This window comes from Zalophus californianus, chromosome 9 (assembly GCF_009762305.2).
Source record: "Zalophus californianus isolate mZalCal1 chromosome 9, mZalCal1.pri.v2, whole genome shotgun sequence".
Classification (NCBI taxonomy): domain Eukaryota; kingdom Metazoa; phylum Chordata; class Mammalia; order Carnivora; family Otariidae; genus Zalophus; species Zalophus californianus.
In genome coordinates this window covers 64,608,634-64,633,385 of record NC_045603.1, presented here as the reverse complement: position 1 = coordinate 64,633,385, position 24,752 = coordinate 64,608,634, and the positions used below count along the sequence as shown (strand labels likewise).

The 24,752-nt window shown below is 57.0% G+C and overlaps 1 protein-coding gene across 8 annotated transcripts; it reads right to left on the bottom strand.

The window, feature by feature from the left end:
• Window positions 1-8: 8 nt before the first annotated feature.
• ADCY6 (adenylate cyclase 6) lies at window positions 9-21,144 on the bottom strand. Of its 8 annotated transcripts, none has more exons than XM_027594193.2 (22): window positions 21,004-21,144; window positions 14,897-15,740; window positions 11,089-11,238; window positions 10,571-10,692; window positions 10,366-10,477; window positions 10,100-10,227; window positions 9,439-9,597; window positions 9,214-9,355; window positions 8,965-9,093; window positions 8,667-8,692; window positions 8,284-8,431; window positions 7,943-8,040; window positions 7,673-7,760; window positions 7,376-7,492; window positions 6,936-7,094; window positions 6,472-6,650; window positions 5,516-5,551; window positions 5,303-5,432; window positions 4,724-4,987; window positions 3,706-3,910; window positions 2,759-2,883; window positions 9-2,539 (listed from the first exon to the last, which is right to left on the bottom strand). In XM_027594193.2, the coding sequence occupies exons 2-22, from the start codon at window positions 15,737-15,739 to the stop codon at window positions 2,414-2,416; spliced, it is 3,486 nt and encodes a 1,161-aa protein (XP_027449994.1). In that variant the 5' UTR covers window position 15,740; window positions 21,004-21,144; the 3' UTR covers window positions 9-2,413. The 8 variants fall into 8 exon arrangements, with proteins under 8 accessions (XP_027449994.1, XP_027449996.1, XP_027449998.1 ...); XM_027594195.2 differs by lacking the exon at window positions 21,004-21,144 and adding an exon at window positions 20,455-20,592; XM_027594197.2 differs by lacking the exon at window positions 21,004-21,144 and adding an exon at window positions 20,455-20,473 and having other exon boundaries at window positions 14,897-15,743.
• Between the last annotated feature and the right edge of the window lie 3,608 nt (window positions 21,145-24,752).

Genomic DNA, 24,752 nt, shown 5'->3' with positions numbered 1-24,752 from the left:
GAATTTTACAAAGAATTTGATTTTATTGATATTTAAATATATTAAATATTTCACTGAAATACATGATACACCACCCTCCCCCGCCCCACAGTGGTTACATTATAAAACCAAAGTCCATGGGCCTCCCATCCACTGACTTCCCCCATCACCTGGTGAGAAAGGGGGCGATGGTAGCCCAGGAGAAGGGCATGGCTGGCACTGTGGTATGGGGAGTGGGTGTGGACAGGCCCCTCCCACTTGGCAAGAAGCAAAGACAACTCACCGAAGACTGAGGTCTTCCCACTCTGGTCTCCTTACACCCTCACCCCCAACCCAGGGCTCCAAGCAGTCCCTTCCTATCCAGGGATATGGCTGGGGAAAGGAAGTTGATTTTCTGTCTGGACCAACTAGTCTTTTCCCCTCCTCCTAGCCATGGCTAATGAAGTGCCCGATGGCCCGTTTGGTTGATGCATGAAGATCCCCCAAGGGAGGCAATACGAGCCAGAAACCAGGCCTCTGCAAGGAGCTTGAGTCAGAAAGGGCACGAGAAGGGCAAGAGTACCACCTATCCCTTCCATTCCCCAAACCCAGCAACTCTGGGACCCTCTCTCCTCTGTCTCTCTCATCACCTCCAAGACAAAATGATGTTCAAGCAAGATTCAGGCTAATGCCTACTGACTTAAACCAAGGCACCAACTAATTCAGGCCTGAGGCAAGGAGGCTGCAAGGAAAGGAGTAAAAGGAAGGCAGAGATAGGAAGGGAATCTAGAGTCCAACCTTCCAACCCTCCTTCTAGGCCTTGCAGGCTTCATGGGGACTGGGGAGCCAGGAACACGCTAGACTGAGACTGAAGGCTGCGGAACGCCAAGTTTCAGGTTCCCTTGCCCTATCCCCTAGTACCGGAACCTGGGTCCTCAGAGAGATCCCATGCTACCTCGGTCCCAAAGTATACCACCAGCTGGGGAACCCAGGAAATTCCTGAGCCTCTGCCCACCAAACCCCAGACAGTTCAAGTGCACGGAGCACTGAGGCTCAAGCAGGCGCTTGGGTCCCTGCCCCAGGCAGGGAGACAGTCAGGCTGCACATGCGGCCCCCAAATGGCACTTAGGGATTTGGCACAAAAAGCGACTCCTCTCACCAGGGCCACCTTCCTCTTGCAACCACACCCCACGCCACTCCTGTGCAACCTAGGCATCTCTCTCCATCCCTTGAAATCAGAAGCCCTGCCTTATTCCCAAAAGACAGAGGCCCACAGGAGAGAGGCAACCCCGGGCAGAGAGCTGAGGAGGAGCACAAGGACACACACAGACCTGGGAAACAGCTGCACACACAAAGGCCAACATGCACACACATTACACAGACACACAGGCCCTCCCCAGGGCCAAAGACTTGGGAGGACGAGTTTGAGATCAGGGTCACTCTCCTCCGTGCCCTGACCCTTTTCTATTTGGCAACAGAATGGGTAGAGATGCTCTGTGTCCCCTTGCCAGCAGACAGCAAGAGAGCACGGGGGGGGGGGGCGGGGGGGGCGCACGGGGCAGAATGACCTGATCATGACCCCAGTGGGGCCCTCAGATCAAGAGTCTGGTACCACCCCGCTCCCTGGCTGGCCTGCTCTCTTTGGCACCTGCCCGTGAACTTTCAACTCCTGGTCTTCTGACATCCGCACACACCCACTTGCTCTCTGGCTGGGCATTTTCACAGTACCAATGAGGCCAGATGCCCCTTTCCCTGGAGCTGTGCAGGAACTGGGGCTAAATCTGAGCTGTCAAAAGTCCCTTTGTTCCCCTTTGGGGACAGATCATGGGACTAGGATTTGGCAAATGGAAACATTCCCCTGAAACATGGACAGAGCTGGGTCCCCAGGGCATCTCCCTCCTCTGCCCTGTGCCTAGGAGGGATAACTGACCGGGGTGGGGTACCCAAGGCCAGTGCTGGGGATGCAGGCATAGCAGAGGCAAGCATGGAATAGGCACTCCTCAGGCCTGCCCCAGTCTTTGTACAAAATATTCCCAGGAAAAAGAGGGAAAGGAAGGGCCCAGCCCTGAGTCTGTTGCCCAGACAAACAGGGAAAGGGTAGGCATGGCAAGCTGCCATTTTAATCCCTCAGGCAGGAGGTCTCCTTCCACCTCTACTGCTGCCCCCCTCCACCCCCCCACCGGCCCCCTGGCTCCCAAAAGCTGGAACAAAGAGGCAACAGCCCTATCCCAGTTGGAAAAGTAAAAGTCACTTGCATAATCCTCTTGGTATCCCTTGTGTTCACCAGCCTGAGGGCAGACGAGCATGATCCAAGCACAGCCTGCTGGTGTGCTCCCTTCTGTGGTCAGCAGGGTCTAGAGGCTTCGTGCCCCCTGCCATGGCTCCACCAAGCGAGCCCAGAGTCCACTCAGATGCCCACCTTGGTCCTGACAGCTGAATCTGTAGCTGGGCCCTGTTAACTGGGGGGGCCCCCGTTGAGGAAGTAGGTGGTCATCTCCCCTTTGCCCTTCACCTTGACCACCCCTCGACACTCCAGCTGGTAGCCTTTGGCAGCTAGAACCTGGTACAAGTCCGTGGTCACCTGGGGGATGAGAGGGGAACCCATTTAGCCTGGCATCCTTCCTACTGCATTTGTAGGGGTCCAGGGGTTCTCTGATCATGCTAGCCCCACCCCAAACCACACACCCCCCCAACCACAGAACACTGCCACCCTACCCCTGTCCTAGCTGACCTCAGAGAGGGACCTGCAGAAGCCCTCTAGACCCATACCCTTCCCAGCCTCTGCCCACATCCCCCTCACCTGGATTCGGTCAGGGACCCCCGTGCTGTCCATACGGCTAGAGACATTCACTGTGTTCCCCCAGATGTCATACTGCGGCTTCCGAGCCCCAATGACACCTGCCACGACTGGGCCCATGTTCAGCCCTGCGATGGGGACAGCAGGAAAAAACTGAGACTAATGACATTCCAGGGTCAGCCCAGGGAGTCATCCCACCTCCTGGAACCTTTAGAAGGACCCAGAGAAGAAAGTGACAAAGGGACAAGTGTCCTGGTTGTAAAAAATGGCAGATCTGGGCATGTCCTGAGGCGCTCCCCTGAGTGAAGACAGCCACTGCCATCACAGTAGCTAAATCCACTAAAAGCTCGCTCTGCGCCAACCCCTCCGGGAAGCATTTTGCATTCCATTACTTCATCCCCCCAACGGCCCTCAATGGTAGGTATCATGCCCCTTTTACAGATAGCCTTGGGGAGCTGAGAGGAATTGGGCAACGTGCTAAATAAGCCAGTAAGTGGAACAGCCAGAGTTCACACCAGAGTGACTCCAGAACCCACGCCGTTAACCGCTCCTCCCACCCACCAGCTCCCAGCTCATCTCAGAGGTGCCTCTCAGACTGGCCATACATAAGGACACAGGTACTGGAGTGTAAATTAACCTGGTTTTGAATCCCACTGCAGCCATCTACTAGCTGTTTGGCCGTGGCCAAGTTATTTTAATCTGAGAGTCAGTCTCTATCCGTAAAAGGGGATGACAACATGAAGATTAAAATGTCTAGGACAGGGCCTAGCACACAGTAGGCCCTCAACAAATGATCTCTGTTCTAAACGTGAGACGAGACAGGAGGTGGGAGAAAAGGACATCCCGCAGGATTCCTGATGGGGCGTCTGTGACGCCACCCCTAGGCTGCTTCCTTGGCCTCACCCAGAAGCAGCCCTGGGAAGAGCCCCCATGCAACCAGGCCATCTCACCAATCTTCATCTGGAAATTGTTGAAGGAGTGCTCATTGATGTGTTTCATCTGCTCCATGAGCCGCATGGCGTAGTCGGCCAGGGCGGTGATGTGGGAGCGGCCTGCCTGATCGTAGGTGCTGGCGTTCAGCCCTGAGGCCGCCATGTAGGTGCTACCGATGGTCTTGATCTTCTCCAGCTGCCGGAACCGCTCCTCGCTGATGATCTGGCCAGCACGGGGAGACCCGACTGTCAAGGCAGAGAGGCCAAACGCACGCACCCTGCCCGATGCTCACTCTTGCCCTGCCTCGGCCTCTCCCCGCTTCCCTATTTCAACAGCTCCCCTCCTTCGAGTGAGTGTGCCCCCGCCTTCCAGCTGTCGTTCTCAAGGCGGGACCGAGGAGCCGGAACACAGGGCTCCTTCGCCAGGCAGTCCGTCAGAACCCCAGGCCAGGACTTAACGCGTACAGCTTCAGCTCAGCTTCAAAAGCTCCCTCGCAGAATCCGGGACCACAGAAGGGATATTAGCCACCAGTTATTCTAACTGTCACTTTTTGGGAAACTGAGTGCCAGAGTGAAGAAGTGACTTGGCTCCAAAACAGTAAATGGCTCATTCCTGACCTGGATATTCAGGATACTTCCTCATGCTCGCTTCCATTTTCTCTATTCAGGGGCCCATCTTGCTTCCTTGGGCTCACATGGGGCTCTGTCCGCAGACCAGTGCTTTCGTATCCAGTGACACCCAGCTGATACCCATCCCGTCCCCCCCGCCCGAGCCTCCTGTCCTTTGCTCCCTGGCAGTGACGGCCCCGCCGCACTGAGGCCGAGCTCCTTGCTGCCTCGGACACCCCGGCGGGTCCTTGTCCTTGCCTCTGCTGTGCCCCCCCCCACTCCTACCCCGACATCTCAGGGTCCCATCCACCCTCCCTCCCCCGCCATCCAGCTACCCCTCCAAACCCAGCCTTCCCATCCGAAGTTCTCCCCACTCCCCCAGCCGCCCCCCGCAGCTGCTCGGCGGCAACAGCAACCAGACAAGCACCTCATCGAAGTCGGCGATGATCTCGTTGAGCAGCCGCAGGCACTCGACGCCCTCGTTGTTGGCCTCCAGCTCCACGTAAAACTCGGAGAAGTTGGCGATGGAGGCGAACATGACGGCCACGCACTCGCACGACTGATAGTAGAGCTCGTCGTTCCGGCGCTCCCGGGCCAGGAAGTGGGCAGCCACGTCCTTGGGCAGAATGTTGTGCAGCAGCCTTCGGTTGTAAGCCTGGAGTTCCTCCATCTCCTCCTTCTCCCCTGTTGCCTGTGGACACCACACCCATCACCCATGGCCCAACATTCACAAGGGGCGGGTACAGCGGCTGATGCCTGCAGACGGGCATCAGAGGGAATCACAGGGAAGAAGGCAGGCATGGCCGGATGGGACCTAAAGAACAGGCAGGGGTGAAGAGCAGGGACAGGATGACACAGGGGTGAGGGGGTGGGCGCAGAGAAGGCTCGGAGCCAGGGTGGGCTTGGGCGGCCCGAGCCTCGGCCAGCTAACAAGATGCATTTCTAGCTTGGCCCAGGTCCCGTCCCCAGGACCCTCCCCCTGCCCCAGAGGCCCGCGCTCGGTCACCTGCAGCTTCCAGAGAAAGTCCAGACGCGCAGTCGATTCCACCTGCTGGGCGTGCAGATACAGCGCCAGTGCGAAAACCAGCAGAATCACGGGGGTCATGTACTTGAGCGCCACCCTCCCCGCAGCTGGGCTGAGGGTAAGCAGAGGCAAGCTCAGGGTCTGAAAGAGGCACGGGGCAGCCTTACCCTTCCCCGGCCCGGAGCCCTCACTCACCAGTCCAGCCCATCGAAAGTCTCATTGGAAGAAGCCCTGGCAAGAAGATACAAGAAACAACGTCATCGGTTCTTCTTGGGTTGCTGGGTGGGGGCAGAGGGAAGGGGAGGCAGAAACTGCATTTACCGAGCACAGAGCATAAAATCAGGCACAGGGCCAGGGCCTTTGCTTACACGAACTCGTTAAGAGCAGAGGTTAAGAGAAGGTTCCACTCCTGGCTGCTCGACTTACCTGTCCTGTGACCCGGAACAAGTTGCTTAAGTCTAGGCCTGTTTCCTCAGCAGTAAAAGAGGGACGAGATCTAAATAACACGCACAAGAGGCCTAGCGCGGCACCTGGCGTGCAGGAAGGCTTCGACAAAGGTTAGTTACCATGATCTTTACAATCCCCTACGATACAGGTGCCACTGCCATTTTACAGATGAGGAAACTGAGGCTCAGACACGTTAACTCACCTGCCCAAGGTCACACAGCTAATGAGCAGCAGAGCGGGATTCAAACCCAAGTGGACTCCAGAGGCTTTTCCTACCACCACACCAAGCTATGGCCCCATATCACAAGGGGTGGGGTTTGCAGAGGAAAAGCCAGTGTGGTAACCCCGCCAAAGGCCCTAAGCAGGAGTCAGACGTTTTGATTCCCAGCCAGGGCTCTGCCACAAAGCAGCTGTGTGACCTACAGGTGGTTAAGAGAATGCGTACGAAGGAACCATGCAAATGAGAGAGGGAATTTTTTTAAATGTCTGGCCTAAAGATACAGGGACTTCCCAGGACTGGGGTTTCCTTGGGGTGACTGTGAAGTCACGTGCTGGGAGCTCCTCCCCTGCCTCCTTTTCCGCCACAGGTGAGGGGTGAGTGATAGCATTCCAAGGGCACAGAGGCCTGGGCACCAGAGAGACTCACAGTGACCAGCAGGGTCAGGAGGCTCCTAGGGAATGAAAGGGGTTGAGGATAAACTCACAAGCCATGGACACCAAGCAGCAGGTCATAGTTGTCAAAGATGGTGGCTGGGGGGCCCAGCAGAAGCAGCACCAAATAGATGAGCCCCAGGACAAAGATCATGGCCAACTTCCCGATGCTACTGATGTGCAGGAAGACAGAGCTGGCCAAGAGACTCAGCAGCATGTTCCCAACGAAGTACTGGGGGGGGAGGGGGCGATGGCAGAGGTGGTGTTGGATGAAGCCACGGCACCCCCGACCCCATGCAGGAAGAGCCCTGCACTCCCCTCCACAACCTCAAACCCAAAGCTCCTTCAGCCTCCACACCCCGCCCCCCAGCACACCAGGGCCCCTGGCTGCTTCTGCCGCAGGGACGCTGGTGAGACCTGGGCCCCCAGTGCCCATCGCCAGGCCTGACCCAGAGGAGTCGACAACTAGTACTGATTGGAACCCCAACCCAGTCCCGCCTGAGCATGGCTTGGACACCTCAGGGAAGCTGCAAGTGGGTGCGGTGCCCTCACACAGGGGAGCATCCAGGCCCAGAGAGTAATTGAGGTGCTGCAGGTGGCAGGCGGTGATGTCAGCGGGTGTTACATTCAGCATCCGGGCTGCGCAGGTCCGTATGGGGGTGTGGTTACAGGTAAACTGCAAAAGTTGGGGGAGACACATCAGGGTAAGCACGGAGGGGAGTGGTTACAAGGGCCATGCCCCCCTGCCTTATACCCTGGAGATCAAAGTTCTCACTGAGGGTGACAGAAGGTACAGAGAGCAAGGAGAAAGGGGGACGCGAGTTAACCTCATCCCCTCCTTTGGCATAACGAGCTCTAGGAGGGCAGGAAATGGGCCTTCTTCCTCTGCCTACCCCCAGGGCCCAGAGCAGTGCTTGGCACAGACGAAGGGAAGAAGAGTCCCCACTGGACCTTTACCATGTTGGCGATGGCAGAGGTGAACACAAGCAAGACTGAAAAGATGCCAACCACAGTGCTGTGTGCCCGAGAGCGGACAATGCTGCGGGAAAGACGTCGCAGGGCCTTGGGGAAGAGCTGCGGACAGGCCAGAGACCGGGAGTTAAAGACGGTGTCAGCCAAGGGGGAAGGCCAACCAAGGATGGGGCCCGGCGGGCGGGGGGAGGCCTGGCCTCCTCCTCCCTGTCCCCACGTGCCTTACCAGCCCAGCCCAGCCAGCGCCCGCCCCCACCAGCCCTGGAAGAACCCCCAACGTACAGAGCCGCAGGAGGGCACGGCACAGGTCAGCACGGTGGTCAGCAACAGCAGGAAGATACCGGCATAGATCCCAAGCAGCAGGGTTGAACTGCGGCAGAAGGGGGCCGGGAGGAACGTTACTCTGGGGTATCTGGGCGTCCTTGTCCCACTCCCCAGATGGGCAGGGTGCGGGCTCCACGGGCCGTAAGCTTGCAGGGCATGGGTGTCCGGGAAGGTTCTGGGAAGTGGTGGAGGGAAGAGAAGCAGAGTGAGGGGGGACAGGGCTCTCACTGTGGGAAGACGAGGAGCTGGATAAAGCAGATGAAGCAGAAGACCAGCAGCGCACAGGCCACGTAGGCTCCGAAGCGGGGGTCCACCTTCCGTGAGTACTGAGGGGGAGGAGGCTGAGCTGGGCGCTGGGCTCTGCCCTGGGGGAGGCAGGGCACTCCCCGGGGCCCCAAGGAGGGGAAGCAGTGGCCCCGGTGATAGGAATCCCCCCGTGCCCTGTGGTCGCGCCTCTCCCCCCATTCCCAAAATAACCTCTCCTGTTCCCTCACTTGTGCTCAGCCTTCCTGCCTGGACCTCCCCTCCTCACCCGGCCCTCGTCCCTCTGCCTCTCAAATCCCCCAAACCTTCTTTTCAAGATCCTCTCTCTGGAAGGTGAGCAGGAAGCGGCGCACATGGTCCTTCCGTAGCTGATCAATGCTGCGGGCATCGATGGCACGGCCCAGGAACTCATCTACCTCATCCTCGGGGTTCAGGGCATCTTGGGCACCCCGGCTGAGGGCAGGGGACATGGCTTCACCAGGGGCATGAGCAGTGCCATGTGAGAGGCAATGAGAAGGGAAGGGCATGGGCAACACCCAAGAACAGAGTGAGCGGGGGGTGTGGCCCTGGCTCCCCCATGACACACCTAAGGTCCAGGAAAGAGGGGGCCTCAGCTCCCCGCAGCCCTGTCCCAGGCTGCAAGTGCCTTCTCCCCTCCTCTTCCCCCCTCCTCGATAACCTGACTTACTTGTCTTTGCTGGAGTCATCAATGCCCTGGAGAAAGGGACAAAGTGTGCCAGTGAGGTGAAGGGCAGACCACCCTCACCTCCATCATCCCTTCCCCATCCCCAACGGTGCACTGAGGGATCCCCCCATGTACTCTGCGGGGCTCGGGACCCCTGGTATGAAGTCATTCCTCCTGCCCCCAATACCAGAAGTCGTACGTGGAGACGCAGGAGCCACAACAAGGAAGGCAGAAGAGAGAAGGGGGGGTACAGAGTGTCAGGCAAGTGAGGCCTCAGGTCCTAGTGCCGCGGGCCCCTCACCATCTGGCGGAAAGCCTTGGAGTCCTTGGTCCGGGAGTAGGCGCGGTCAGGCACCCAGCGGGGCATCAGCCCTTCCATGGAGTTGGCCCGTGTCCGCTGCAGCTTGGCCAGCATGGCCTTCTCCTCTTTCTGTGCAGGCAGCCGGGTGCAGGATCAGAAAAGGGGCCCGGAGAAGAAATCTGTCTGCTGCCCACATTTGCCCTCCTCCCTGCCTGCCTCCCCCCCCCCACGCCCCCACCCCGGCCTGACCCGTTTCTGGCTGGCTCCCAGGATGAGGAAGGTCTCAATGTGCTGCTCCTTGAGGTAGGCGTTACGCTCACCGCCGCGGCCTGGCTCCACCTCATAGTCCCCATTCAGGTACTGCAGCGTGGCCCGGGTGATATGGATTCGGCTGGGAGGGAACAGGAGGGTGAGGCCTGGGCTTGCCCACCTCATTCCCGTCCCCATCCCTCACCACCTGTACCCCACACTCACCCGGCCCGGCCCCCCGCCTCCATGTGGTTGGCCAGCGTCACGTCATTGGACCACACATCGAACTGCCACTTCCGCAGGCCAAGGACGCCACAGTGCACACGCCCGCTGTGGATGCCCACGCGCATGTTCACGTTCACACCGGTCACCTCACGTACCAGCCTGGGAGGAGGCGGCTCCGGTTCAGCTCCTGGCACGGTCCTCCCCACTCCCAGCCCAGAGCTCAGGCCCTTCACTCCCCTCGGAGCCGGACAGACAGGGACAGACCCAGATGCGGGGCACAGGAGCGCAGCCCTTGGCTGGACGTGGGCAAAAGGCTGCCTGGGTCTCAGAGACAAATGTTTGAGGACTATGTTCACCAGCCGTGGCCCTGCCGCATCCTGTGGAACTGAGCCAGAAAGGGGAGAGTCCCTGTTCTCCCCTCAGGCCAGCTCAGCTAGCACTTGCACCAGCCCAAATGCCCTCACGCTGGCTCCCCTACCCTGCCCGGCTGGCTGGGGCCTCAGCTGCACAGGCTGAAGAAATATGCACTCCCCTCCCTGGTGATGGGCCTCCAAGACAGAGAAATAGCCACAACTGAGGAAAAATCCTGAGGATATGTCAAAGGGTAGGAGTCGGTGGGGGCACCCTCGGTTCCAGGAGGCCTGGGAGGGGCACTGCTTACGAGATGGCCTCGATCATGTCCACCCCCATCTCCACACAGCAGTGGGCATGATCTGCCCGGGCCTCCGGCAGCCCCGACACACAGTAGTAACAGTCCCCTAAGATCTTGATCCTCAGGCAGTGATTTTCCTAAAGGGGAGAGTTGGGGAGAGTCGCTCTCACTCTCTTGCCCACCCAGCACCCTCACTGAGTCACCACCTGTCCCCACCGTGCCAGGCCGCCCCAGTAAGGCTATGCGCACGCCACCCCCAGCCCCAGCCCCCTCACCGCAGCCAGCTTGTCAAACCGGGCAAAGAGCTCGTTCAGGGTCATGACCAGCTCCTGTGCGGTGCACTGGGATGCCAGGCTGGTGAAGCCTTCAATATCTGCAAACAGGATGCTGTGGACAATGGCAGAAAATGGAAGGACCACGTGGCGCTCAAAGACTCCCCGGTCCCCCATTCCTCCCGGGCTCCTCCCCCTCCCCCCCTACCTGACATTGTCATGCTTCTGGATGTAGATCTTGTGGAACATCATGTCTTCCTTCTTTGTGTTGATATCTTCTTTCATCTCCATGGCAACATGCTGGGGCAACACGGACAGCAGCAGCCGTTCCTAGACCAGTGGTTTCAACGGGGCACCACTACCTTCTCGGCCTCACGCTGCAACTCCTCCTGATGCCTCCACCACCCCAGGGCCCTCCCAGACCCCTCTGGAGACCTGAGCTTCCCTTCTGGACCTCCCCCATGAGAGCGTACAGCAGATACACGCCCCAGCCCGCTCTGAGCACCCCCGTGCAACCCCTCACTGTGCTCCCATCTACCCTCTCCCACCCTCGGACAAGACAGGATCCCCAGCGTCACACAGCCGGTGTGATGCACGATCGGGGCGGGGGGGGGGGGGGGAACCATCCACACTTATTCCATGGAGTGGTACAAGGCAGCGGACCCAGTCTGTGGGTTCTTTGGGGGTGAGGACGGGAAAGGCCTCGGACAGGGAGAGCAGCCCCACCTGCTGCCGATTCTCATGCTGCAGGTGCAGCCGGGCCTGGATGTAACCACGGGTCTCCTGAAAGGCCTGGCGCTGAGACACCTCAGCCGGGTAGTGCGTGCAGATGCCGATGATGTTGGTGCAGATGAACAGCAACATGCTGGCACCCAGCTGCAAGAGGGCGGCAGTGGCAGACGCGTGACCACCCCCACCCCCACCCCGCGCAGGTGCAACTTGCTAGGCTCTCTGTGCATGCCTTCCCTCGGGGAGGAAGCCAGGATCCTGTGCCCTGTCTGTCCCCGAGCTGTCCCAACCCCTGTTAACACATCTCCCCCTTCTCCCACAGGACTCCGGCCCCCTCCCCAGATCACTCCACAGCTAGAAATGGGACCTTTTCACAACTCCTGGGAGCAGAAGCACCAACCAGGGCAAGGTGGGTCATGGGGCCTGTGCCCAGCACACTACGATTTCCTGCCCCACAGTCAGCGCAAACAAAAAACAAATGCTGCTTCTTCTGCATGTGGATCTCCTCACAGGACAACACCCAGGAGACTTGAGCTCTACAACCTCCTATCAATGCCCAGGACAAGTCACCTCATCTCTCTGGGCCTCTGTATGCTCATCTAGAACCTGGAGAGGGACAGTAAGAAGATTTCTAAGGTCCCTCCCTGCTCTGACATAACTTCATATAATAATTACGATAATTACTACTATTATTACTATTGGCTAATATGTTGGCTACCTCCTATTTAATATTCCTGATTTCTATAGCTGCCTCGTATACAGTAACTAACGGATTTCTCCTAACTCTATGAAACGGCTAACAGTATCTCATTTTAAAGGTAAGGCATTCCAGCACAGAGAAGCTAAGTAATGTGCCCAAAACCACACAGCTAATAGTGGCTGGTGTGGAACTTGAACCCAGGACAGTCAGACTCCAAAGCCTGTGTCCAAACCCTACTGCACGGTATTCCAGATTTCCAAGATTCCTACTCACTTCACTCACCCAAGCTCTTGAGGCCTAGCCTCAGAGACCAGGCTTGGGAATCATCAATTCTACTAACGTGGGACCTTCCCTTCCACCTGGGAAGAGTTGCCCACCATGCCCCGGCACTCCCAATTCTTGGCACAGCCAGGCCCCATGCCCTAGGACCCCGATCTGAGGACAGTCAGAACCTCCTCAGCATCAGTAGCACTCACCGGAGAGCAAGTCTAGGGAAAACTGGCCTCAGTGTTTCTGGAAATTCAGGGGTTAACCTGGCACCTGTGGCTCCGCCCCAGAGTTGGCTGGGGCAGGGTTCTGGTTTGGGGAGAAGGGAGGGAAAGAGCACCAACTGGAAGCCAGGAATTCTGGGCTTTCCCCAGAACCAGAACTAGTCCTGCAAACTTGGGCAGGTCACTTAATCTCTGGGGCCTCAGTTTCATGTTTCTTAGATGAAATGGAGCGGTAGGTTCAGCAAACCCCCAAGCCATTTCTCACTCTGACCCTCTAGGAACGGCCTCCTAGCTTCCCTTCCCAGTCCAGCTCACAAGGCCCCCCTTCCAGCAGCAGGGCTGAAGAGGGGGGCACACTATCTCCCTTAGGGGTTTCTAAGAATAGCCCCCAGTGGGGGAGAAAAAGGGGGGGTTAACCAGGCAACTTCCCTTCCTGGCCCCAGGAGCCCAAGAGGAAAAAGTGAGTCATGGGGGAGGGAAGGGGAAGGGGGACGAGAGACTGAAATAGATCTGTACGCAGGGCAGACCCCTATCGACTGTGAGAAAAAAGGGATGCCAGGGCACTCTAGGAGACTCCAGGAGGGGCCGCTGGGTGAAACTGCTCAGTGCATCTGAATGAGTGGGTCAGAGGAGAACGAAGGCTCCTTCCCATGAGCGTGAGCAGGGCTGGATCTGGAAAGGGGCTGTGCAAGGAGCCTAGAAAGGAGGCCATGGCCCCAAGCCATCCAGATTCGCATAGGTCAACTGGACACAGAGACTCAATCCTTCTCAGTTCAGAGAAGGGGTATGGGCAACCCTGGCTCTGGGGACGGGCACAGGGGCAGGGGTGACTTTCCCCACTCACCCTAAGAACGTGCCTGCTGCGGCCTACTGGGTCAGGCTGCAGCTGGGTGCCCCTGGGGAGGCAGGAGGCTGGCACAATCCTGGCCTCCACGGGGCTGCGCCTCCCCAATCAGGCCCTCGGCCTGGTTCTGGGCACCATGCCAGCTAAGAACAGAGAAGAGACACCCACCCACCCCTGGCCAGCCAGAGAGAAGGCGGGGAGGGGAGGTGAGGGGGGGGAGCTGGGGAGGCACCACCTCCAAGCTCCTCCTTCCCCAGGAGGGTAGTCCAACTCCAAAGCCCAGTGCGATAGCTATCCTGGTGAGAAGTGGGGGGCTAGCAGAGGCAGAAAGACCCTGGCTCTTTAAGAGGTCTGACTGCCCTGTGGGTGCGTGCTCCACAAACAAATGGGCTATAAAGTTACTTTTAAAAAGGTACATTCTGTTCCGGAGCACAAGCTGGGCGGAGAAGGGCATCATGCCAGAGCACCCAGCTTCTCACCCTGGAAGCCCCAGGCAACTTCCTCTTTGTGGGTGGGGCTAGGGTGGGCTACAGGCCACAAGCCCTAGGCAAGGCAGAGGCGGGACTCCCTCAAAACTTGAGCAAGACAGAGGACAGCACCCTCAAAATCAGGGTGCCAAGAAAGGGATCATGAGCTACGTTGGTTAGGGGCTATGCCCTGAAGGATCAGCTAGGCAAGATGTCCTGGTCTCTGCTCCCTGGTCAGGGGGATGACCCAAAACGGCAGACTCCCCAGGCTCTTGTCTCTCTGAAAGGGACTTCCAGGAAGGCCCTTCCCTGGGTACCATCCCCTACAGCACTCCCACACCTCCCTGTCCCCAGGTTCTACTCCACCCTGGGAGAGGGTGGGGCCCTAACAGCAACCTCCTGAGGTAGATACTATTTTTATCCCGGTTTTACCTACTGGGAAACTAAGGCTGGGAGAAGTGAGGTTCATTGTCTAAGATCTCACAGAGAAGAACTCAGCCCGTTGCACCAGCAGGTCTGCCCGCAGCCAAGCCATGATTTCTCCCTCAACATGGTGCTGTCAAGCCCCTCCCCACACACCACTCAGAACCCGGATACAGTAGCTGGCATGGACAGAGAACCTCAAGGCAGGGCTGCCGGAGCCCTGGTGCTCAGTGGGAGGACGGCAGGAAGAGATCCGACCCTGATGCCCCTCTTTTCTACAGTCCAACTCCACTCAAACCACGCCCAGCACCAGAGAAAACTGATCCCACTTGTCACCCTCCCTGTCCTCTCAGAGATGGCCTTGGTCCAGTAGAGAAGCAACTCCTCCCTTGCTCACTCCCTCCAAACCCTGCTTGATCCCTCCAGATCGCCACCTGGAGCTGCTTTTCAGGGATGGCACCAGGGCCTGAGTCTCAGGTTATCAACTTGGGGCCAGAGATGCCAAGGCCTGCTGTAGCCAACAGCGCCCTCTCGGTCCTGCCCGGGACCCTGGGGCTAGACATCACCTTCGTGGCTCCAGTGCTCCCTCACATCTATGGGCTACGCTGCTTCAAGGGCCTCAGGCTAAAGAGCTGCAGACTGGGGCCTGCAGAGCGCAGGCTTGGGTCCGGGGGCCCTCCCTCCCCTCAGCAGTGCCCTCAGCTCCAGATCCCAGATGCAGCCCACCCCTGAAACTTGGCCTCCCGTCATCTGCCCCTCCCCTTGGACACAGCCCCGCCCCCGGTATCCACCCATGACCCACACCCCTGCCACCCTCGATCACTACACCCCTTCTCATTCCTGGCCTGGGGTCCCAAGGCCCACCTCCCCGACCACCCACCTGCTTCCAGAGGAAGGCGTCGCCACGGTTGAGCTGCCAGGCCAAGATCAAATGCAGGGTGGACAGGCCCAGGCCACTGAAGACAGCTGCGCGCATGCGGATGGGTAGGAGCGTGTAGGTGATGTAGACAAAAAACACAGGGCACCAGAGGCCCACGGAGGGGCTGCGGGGGGTGGCTGCCAGGGCCCCCCCAACCTGCACAGCGGCCAGGATGCCCAGCACCACATAGCTCACCACCCACATGGAGTCCTGGCGGAAGCTGTGCCGGTTGCACAGCACCATGAGCGCCACGAACAGGGTGGCGGCGCCGGCCAGCAGGGCCACGTAGGCGGGCTGGGGGCGGGCGGGCGCCGCGTGGAAGGCGAGCAGCACGGCTGCCAGCAGCACCAGCACGGCCATCAGCAGCGTCAGGCTGCTCTGGTTCATCTGGAAGAAGTACCGCTGGTACAGGCGCTCCAGCTTGGCCGAGCGGAACTGCTTCGACTGGAACACCTGGGCCAGGCGCCGCCAGCAGGACCGCCGACGCCCGGCTGTCACGTCAAGGGCCACGGCGGCCGTCGCCTCCGGGTCCTCAAAGCCCAGGGCCACCGCTCGCAGCCCCAGCTCTGGGCCCTTGCCCGGGCCACCCCTCCGGACGAAGGCCTCGTCCTGCCAGGGGCACCGAGGGGGCGCTGCAGGGGTGGGACTGGGGGGCTGTGCATCCCGGAGGCAGCTCATATAGCGGGGCGTGCAGAAGCCACTGGTCCGAGTCCCACGGCGTGGACGCTTCTGCCCATTGCGCTCACCCCAGGCTGTTTTCCGTTCATCCACTTTGGGGACCAGGAGGCCACTAAACCACGACATGCTGCTGGGAGAAAGGAACGAGCTGGTATTAACACCACCATCACTCCCTACCACCACCAGTAGCTATCATAAACTGAGTACGTTCACGGCCAAACTAAGCCCTTCAGACAACATATCACTCAAATAAAATCCCGGAGGAAGACGACGGTGTCCCCCTTCAACAGGCCAGAAAACGGGAGACAGAGGGAGGGAGGTAACTGGCCCTAGATCAAGGAGCCACAGAGCCGTAAGAACCGAGATTCGAACCCAGATCTGCCTGACCTCCAAGTAGTACACTTACATGTTCACCTCTTCCCCAAAAAGCACTGATTCGTGGGCGGTGACAAACTCAAGTGCCTGTGTCAATGAGCAAAGCCCCCCCCACCCCGGCTTAGGAGATGTGGGAGGAACTACGGAGTGCCCCCCCCCCCCCGGGAACGGCAGGGGCACGCACCACCCCACACTAGTAGATAGCTGCCACTGGCATCCCAGCAGAGCCTGATCTTCTCATTTTCAACAGAAGCCGAAAAAAATGTACACTGTAATGTGACAGCTCCTGATTTTTAAATGTTGGCAAGTAATTCACATTTTTCAACACTGCAAGCCAAGTAAGTCACGTCTATGGAATGAATTCAGCCTGTGAGCTGCCAATCGGTGACCTCTATACAAAAGGGAATCTCTTTCCACATCATTCCCCATCACACTCACGCCACGCACACTTCACCAGGCCAAATTCAACTTCTTCCTCGGGTCACAGCTTAGAAGGAACTTCCTCAGGGAAGATGTCCCGGCTCCCCAACCCAGACTACATTTCGTCCCATTTACCGTCTGTGTGTTTCCTCTATAGTACTTACCACAATTATAATTAAATTGCCCCTTGTTCAATGTGTGTCCCCACCCCTCCGACTATAAACTTTGTGAGGGGTAGGGATTATCACTATTTTGCTCAGCACTTTATCCTTAGCACCAAGTACTCAGCCCAGCTTAGGGTAAGGACTCAAGAAATATGCTGAGGGGCTCCTGGGTGGCTCAGTCGTTAAGCATCTGCCTTCGGCTCAGGTCATGATCCCAGGGTCCTGGGACTGAGCCCCGCATCGGGCTCCCTGCTCAGCGGGAAGCCTGCTTCTCCCTCCCACTCCCCCTGCTTGTGTTCCCTCTCTTGCTATCTCTCTCTCTGTCAAATAAATAAATAAAATCTTAAAAAAAAAAAAAAAGAAATACGTTGAAAAGACAGAAAGCTCAAGATGGGATGTCTGGGTGGCTCAGTCGGTTAAGTGTCTGACTCTTGGTTTCAGCTCAGGTCATGATCTCAGGGTGGTGAGATCGAGCCCCGTGTCAGCTGCACCCTCAGTGCACAGTCTGCTTGGGATTCTCTCCCTTTCCCTCTCCCTCTCCCTCCCACTCTGTCCCTCTGCTCTCCCCCCTCCCAGCACTCTCTCTCTCTCTCTCAAATAAATAAACAAAATCTTAAAAAAAAAAAAGCAACCTCAAGGGCATTTGCATTGAGCAGCTAATGTGAAATAAAAACAAACAGTGATAATCCTATGACTCTTCATCTTCCTCCCTGCACTCCAGTCCTATGAGCCTCCTTGCTGTTCCCCAACACACCGTGCATAGGCCGGCCTGGGACTGTGGTGCTCGCCGCCGTGTCCTCTGCCGCTACAGGAGCTCCTCCAGGTCACAGCTCAAATGTCTCCTTATCAGTGAGTCTTTCTCTGACCGTTCTATTAAAATAGCAACCCCCTTTCCTGGAGCTCCCTATCTCTCTTCCCAGCTTTATGCTTTATTTCTCTCCATAGCTCTTATCAGCAACTGCCATTCTATATATTTTCCTTATTTGCTCATTGTCTCTCCTCACTGGAATGTGAGCTCCATGAAGGCAGGGATTTGGGCCCGTTTTGCTCACTGCCCTGTCTGCCACACCTAGTAGAATCTAAGTAAGTGTTCCTAAAATGGCTCCGTAGACAATGCTTTCTCTGTGCTTTAAACTTTTCAAGGTCCTCTCACATGCCTAATTCCATCTGATCTTCACCAAAACCCTGTGTAGCTGCTTCTGTGGCCACCTGGAGCACAGATTTGACAGGGGGGAAAAAAAGAAAAAGAAAAAAAGAAAGGAAAACAAGGTGCATAGCAGCTTTATGTGGCTGGCCCAAGTCACAGAGATCCCGGGCCACTGAATCAGACCCAAATCTCAGGTCTCCTCGAGGGTAGCGCCTTGAGCCAGGATGGGGAGGACTCCAGGGCAACACCCTCAGCGTGCCCCACGTGCGTGCCTCCTAGCAATGAGAGCACTGTCATCCTCCTCCATGCCCACAGGGCACCCTGGGGCTCCTTGTACTTAAACCTTCAGAGCTAGCAGCCTTGACATTTGTACTCACTAGGGGACACGGTGGGGAGGGCAGACATGTGGTGCTTCAAGCAGACACCCAGAGGCCCACAAAAGAGAAGGCAGACTGGGGACCTCTCTGCATGCTGGAAACCCCCATCCCTAGTTCACCCTCAGCCCACTTCTCTCAGCATCCCTTCTCCCATACCCCACAGAGCAGCATGCCCTTCAACCCCTTCACACCACCAACAGCACCCTCTGGAGGGACAGATCAGAAATCCAAGACTTTGGGTCAGGTTGGCATTTGGAAAAAGTCACCAAAGGAAGCCTGGCTCTTCAAACTACTTCACTGGAAGCATGATCTTTGGAGCAAGACCAGGCTTCAAACCTGAGAGTAATTATGTGCTAGCCCACAGCCCTGAACACGTTACTATGTCCCTGCATCAGTTTCTTCATCTGTAAAATGGGAATAGTAGTAGCTGTGAGAAAAGAATCCAACAGTATCTGTCACATAGTACACACTCGATAAATGAGTTCTTCTCCCCCACCCTATTACCACTTTGGACCCAAAACTCTGCCCCTGTCCAAGAAATGGAAAGACAGAAAAGTCATAAGCAAGACCACACATCTCCCCAGCCAGTCAGACACCTGGTTCCATCAGTCCCGGTGTCCTCGGCTGTCAGCCCCCAGAGCTGCTGGAGACATAGCCCAGAGTGAGCAGGTTTCCCACCACCCCCACCATGACATTTTACTTCATTCAGCCTTCCTCCTACTCGCCAGTCCCCTGCCCTATATTTACCACACACACCCCCCAAATGGCCCAGACCTCTGTTCCCAAAGGACCTGTTTCTGGCTGTGTTCCCAGCCTCCTGGAAGCACATCCTAGTATCTGGCTCATACCCACAGAGGAAGGGGCAGACACTGTCCAAAAGAATGCATGACTGTCCCCAGGACACTCTGATCTCCCAGAGGGGATAGTTTCAGAGCTGTGTAACTGTCCAACTAACTGCACCCATCCCATCTGGAGCTCCACTCCAGACATCGCCCACCTTGGAGAACTCACCAGGCTCCCAGCACTCCTGGCACCCCACACTAGGTTGGTATGACAAGGAACAGGGGAGGGCACTGTTCAAAGCCACAAAACTTCCCTACATGGTCCCCCAACCCTCACTGTCCAAAACAACGCATCACTGTTAACCACAGACCACCTCCCTCTTCCCTAGGGACAGGCTCCTGAGCCTGTGCCTCTGACCTCCTCCTCCCCTGGGTCCCGGTCCTTGCTCTCTCTCACAGATCTGCAGCTCCAGGCACCGCTGGCTCCCACAGCCGGAGCCATATCCATTTAGCTTGGCAGCTGGAGGCCCAGTGCCTCCCAGATCTCAAGTCCCTCCCAACCCTGATTCTCCAGCCTGAGACCCAGAGTCTGAGGCAAGCCAAGGCCCAGCCCCAAGGATAGCTCTGCCCACTGCTTCTCCCAAACCCTCTTCCTGGCCACCTCGGTCTGTCCCTGCCCCTGCCCTCCTTGGCAGAAGGAGGCTCCAGGGGATTTAAAACGACTTCAGAAAGTTCATGGTAGAAGGCGCTGCCCAGGCAGGGCCCTTCAAGTGCCAGCACCGCCCACCATGCTGGGAAGTGGGCCTCGATTCCAGGCCTTTCCAGATGTAGAGGAGCCTCCCCCAGGGCCTGTATCTGGACGTCCAGGACTGCCTTCTCCTCCCTTCCCCGATCCTTGGTCTCCCTGAAGACTGCAGAAGGCTCCCACTTCCACGCCCAACCACACAACACCCCCCCACACCCAGGTTTTTCCACCTCACAGGGGTGTTCTGGTAAGGGGAGGGCATGGGGAGAGAGTCCCCACCGCCTGCTTCCACGTCTAGGTTTCCAGTCAGGCCCCGCTGAGAATCAAGTCTGCTCCCCCCTGCAGCGGGCCCTAGACACCACCCTTTTCATTGCCAAGGTCTGGGGCTAGGGGAGTGGAGGGAACTCTTGCAGGCAGAGGGCATCCCTCCTCCCAGCCTGCCCCCCTCCCCTAAACACAATCACACTCTACCCCAAACTCAGAGGCTCACCCCACAGCCCCGCTGCAAAAACCTCAGCCAGCCCCTCCCCCAGTACAAGCCTTTCCCCCGGGTCCCAGCAAGCTGGGCACGCGCTTCGGGTGGAGGAAGGGAGTGAAGGGTGGGAGCCTTGAGCCCCCCATCTCCGCCCTGATTTCTCTCTCCAGTCCCAACGGCCTCAAGCTCCCCTCCAAACACTATCGAGCCTCCCCACATCGCGCGATTCTGTGCCCGCAACAACAACAACAACAACAACAAAAACTCTCGGGAGCGGCGCGGGAGTCTTCACGCCCCCCGAGACCCGAGCGCCCCAGCGCCGCCGCTCCCCCTACCGCTTCTCGGCGCGGGCTCACCTGCCGGCCGGGCTCCGCGCCTCCCCCGCGCCCCCGCCCCGCCGCCCCCGCGGGCTCCGGCCGGCCGGCCGGCCGTCCCGCGGTGCTGCTCCGTGCCCGCGCGTCCCGGCCGCGTCCCTCCCGCCGTCCGCAGTCCGCCCGGCCCGCGCCCCCTCCTTGCTGGCCAGCGCAGCCGCCCTCTACCCCGGATCCAGAAGTCCCCTCCCCGCCGGCTCCCGGACTCCCCGCCTTAAAGGCACAAGCTCCTATTGTCTGGGCGCCCCCTCCCCCTCCGCCTCCCGGGCCCCGCGCAGGGGCCCACTCCCCTTCTGAGGAGCCGGGTAGGGGTGGGGGAGCCCGAGCAGCGCCCCTCCCTCCGCGCGCCCCCTCCTCTCTCCCGCCGCTCCCTCCCCCAGTCCTGGGAAAACAAGCGGCTTCTGTTCTGGGATCAAGACCCCGAGGGAGGGGGCCGTCCCGCCCGCTGCCCCTTCCCTCCACCCCCCTGCTGCCTCCTGCGGCGTTCTCCGCCCACCCTCACCCAGGGGTCCCCGGGCGCGCCGGCAAACGCACTCTGTCTCTCGGCGACTAGCCCCTGCCGGGAGCACAGGGGGTCGGCTTCCTTCCGGCCGGGGTCCCCCGAGGCTGAACCGGCGCCCTGCGCCCACTCCTCACTCCTCCACCCTTCCTCCCTCCCCCGGCCCCCACCCTCCATTCCCGCCCAGCCGCCACGGGCTCGCTCCCTCCCGCGGGAACTCAGTTTAATAATTAATTAAGATTTCATTCCACCGGGCGCCAGGTGTGCGCGGCCTGCTTTCCCACACGCCACTTGTTTCCTCCTCCCCCAACCCTCTGGGGCACCTGCCAGTCGCGAACCTGCTGCACCCAGAGCCCAAGAGGGGGACTGAAGGAAGGGGCGCCCCCCGCCCCCGCCCACTGGGTCCTCTCCCTCTCCCTCTCCCTCTCCCTCTCCCTCTCTCTCTCTCTCTCTCTCTCTCTCTCTCTCACTCCCCCCTTCCCTCTCTGGGCAGCCCCTCCCCCGCACCTGCCAATGTGCAGAGCCCCTCCCCCGGGCACCTTTTACCCAACGGGTTGTGCTTCCCTGTTGAGGGTGGGGGTGAAGGGGGGGTGCATGGCTAGGTGCACATACTGAAAAATTGTTTGGGACTTCTATTTATTTCCCATGTTTTCTTGCACAAAGCAGCAACCCAAGTTACCTGGGTGATGGGAAAATCACGTGGAAGCCGCTTTAACCCTTAAAGGGTTTGAAACATGGGATAGCCAGAAAGGGGAAGGGAGTTAATTCCCAAAATGTAGGCGAGTCTGACTTTGGAATGAGTGCCATTGCCCCAGAGCTGGGAAGAGGGCAGCCTGCCTGGCTTCCCCTGGAGGCCTGGTCAGAGGTTCCCTCGACCGCACCTGTAGCTCCTTCTTCCTTTGGCAGCCTCTTCCGCACCCTGAGGTCCCACTTCAGCTCACGCCTCAGCGCGCCTGCAACGTTCTAGTCCTTCAAAGCCCAACCCTTGTCCATATCAAATCCCCACTTGGATTCCTAAACCCAGGACAGAGCTTGAGGCAAGGAAGAGAGGGGAGGAATTAGGAAAATTGGTTTCCATCACTTATCAGCCATATATAATTACAAATTATGTACTTTGGTAAATTGTTACTCTCTTGGAGCCTCATCTATAAAATGGGAATTTTATTTTTTTAAGATTTTTTTTTTTTAAGGGGCACCTGGGCGGCTCAGTCCCTTAACCGTCTGCCTTTGGCTCAGGTCATGATCTTGGAGTCCCTGGATCCAGCCGGCCTCTGCGCCCTGCTCAGCAGGGAATCTGCTTCTCCCTCTCCCTCTGCTCCTCCCCTACTACCCCCACCTCCACCCCCCGCTTGTGGGCGCTCTCTCTCACGCTTTCAAATAAATAATTAAAATGTAAAACACAGAAACTTTTGGGGCATCTGGTTGGCTCAGTCGTTGAGTGCTGCCTTTGGCTCAGGTCATGATCCCAGGATCTTGGGAACAAGTCCTGCATCGGGTGCCCTGCTCCGCGGGAAGCCTGCTTCTCCCTCTCCCACTCCCCCTGCTTGTGTTCCCTCTCTCACTGTCTCTCTCAGTCAAATAAATAAATAAAATCTTTAAAAAAAAATAAAAATAAAAAACAAAACCATTTTTTAAAAAGATTTATTTATTTGAGAGAGAGAGATCACGGGCGCATGGGCAGACCAAATAGGGGGGTGCAGAGGGAGAGAGAACCCTCAAGCCAACTCCCCACTGAGTGGGGAGCCCATGCAGGGCTCTATCCCAGGACCCTGAGATCATGACCTGAGCTGAAATCAAGTCAGCAGCTCAACCACTGAGCTACCTAGGTACGCCTTTAAGATTTTACTTTTAAGGGGTGCCTGGGTGGCTCAGTTGTTAAGCGTCTGCCTTCGGCTCAGGTCATGGTCCCAGGGTCCTGGGATGGAGCCCCGCAACAGCCCCTTCCTGTTCGGTGGGAAGCCTGCTTCTCCCTCTCCCACTCCCCCTGCCTGTGTTCCCTCTCTTGCTGTGTCTCTCTCTGTCAACTAAATAAATGAAATCTTAAAAAAAAAAAAAAGATTTTATTTTTAAGTAATCTCTGCACCCAGAGTGGGGCTTGAATCCACAACCCTGAAATCAAGAGTGGCACTCCCTACCCACTGAGCCAGCCAGTTGCCCCTAAAATGGTAATTTTAAAATACTCTACTAAAACAAAATTAAAATAAAATATAAAAAATAAAATAGTAATAAAATTATCTGCCTTGTCTTTCTTACAGGATTTTAAGGCTCAGATAGAGCAATGTTCAAAAATGGGAAATGAGAAAGGGACAGATTATTCTGCCAGGTATGATTCTCGGTTATGCCAGCCTGGCCTATTATTTGACCTTTGGGGCCTCTTCACCCGACTTCTCCCTTTAAGTAGCCAATGTTCTCACCACTATCAAAATTTCCTCTCCCGGGGCGCCTGGGTGGCTCAGTCGGTTCACTGGCTGCCTTTGGCTCTGGTCATGATCCCCAGACCCTGGGATCAGGCCGCGTGGGGCTCCCTGCTCTGCGGGGAGCCTGCTTCTTCTCCCCCACTTGTGCTCTCTAGTAAATAAAATGTCTCAAGTAAATAAAATCTTAAAAACAAAAATTTCCTCTCCAACCTGAAGCCAGTATCTGCAGTTTATCCCTTAGAATAGTATGTTCATTGGTCATATAGTGAAAATACAAAAAATAATTAAGGAAAAGAAATTAATGAAATTTTGAAATTTGTATTTAAAAAAGCAGGGCAGGGGGGCACCTGGGTGGCTCAGTCGTTAAGCAAGCATCTGCCTTCCACTCAGGTCATGATCCCAGGGTCCTGGGATCCAGTCCTGCTCCGTGGGGAGTCTGCTTCTCCCTCTGCCCCTCCTCCCACTCATTCTCTCAATCTCTCTCTCTCTCTCAAATAAATAAATAAAGTCTTTTTTAAAAAAATATTTGAAATTTATATGCATCTCTGTGCATTATAAATTTTTATATTTTGGGGGTGCCTGGGTGGCTTAGTTGGTTGGGCGACTGCCTTCAGCTCAGGTCATGATCCTGGAGTCCCAGGATCGAGTCCCACATCGGGCTCCCTGCTCAGCAGGGAGTCTGCTTCTCCCTCTGACCCTCTTCCCTCTCGTGCTCTCTATCTCTCATTCTCTCTCTCCCAAATAAATAAATAAAATCTTAAAAAAAAATTTTTATATTTTGGAATGGAAGGCTTTGTCCCTCGTTTTATTTTGGAACGGAAACAAACTTGGACACCAACCAAGTAAGCTGGAGAAATGTGCTAAGGGTCCATCTCTGGGTACATTCAGTCCCGCAGGCCTCCTCCACCCTTGTGTATGGCTGGTGTGTCACTACTCCAGCCTCCTGAATGCCACTGCCCATTGCCGGAGGGCAGAGGCACCATTAGCCGCGCCCCCTCCCACCCCCACCCCCCCCCCGCAGCATTTTTTTTTTCTGCTCCTCAGCATTAGCACCTTACACATAGGATCTCTTCTAGCTAGGTAGACTGTCTGGTCCTTAAAAATGATTCCAGGCTCTTATTCCATAGGTAGGAAACATGAGCTAGTGCTAGGCACATGGGAAATACTCAATTCTTGAATTTTTAAACTTGTAAGACATCAGAGCAGGAAGGGGTCATAAAGGTGATCTAATTCAGCTACTATCCTTTTAGTAATTTTAACAGCAAGCACTTATACAGCATTTACTATGTGCCACGTTTTCTTCAAAGCCCTTACCATAAAATAACTCATCAATCCTCATAAAACTTCTTGATGCTATTATTATCATG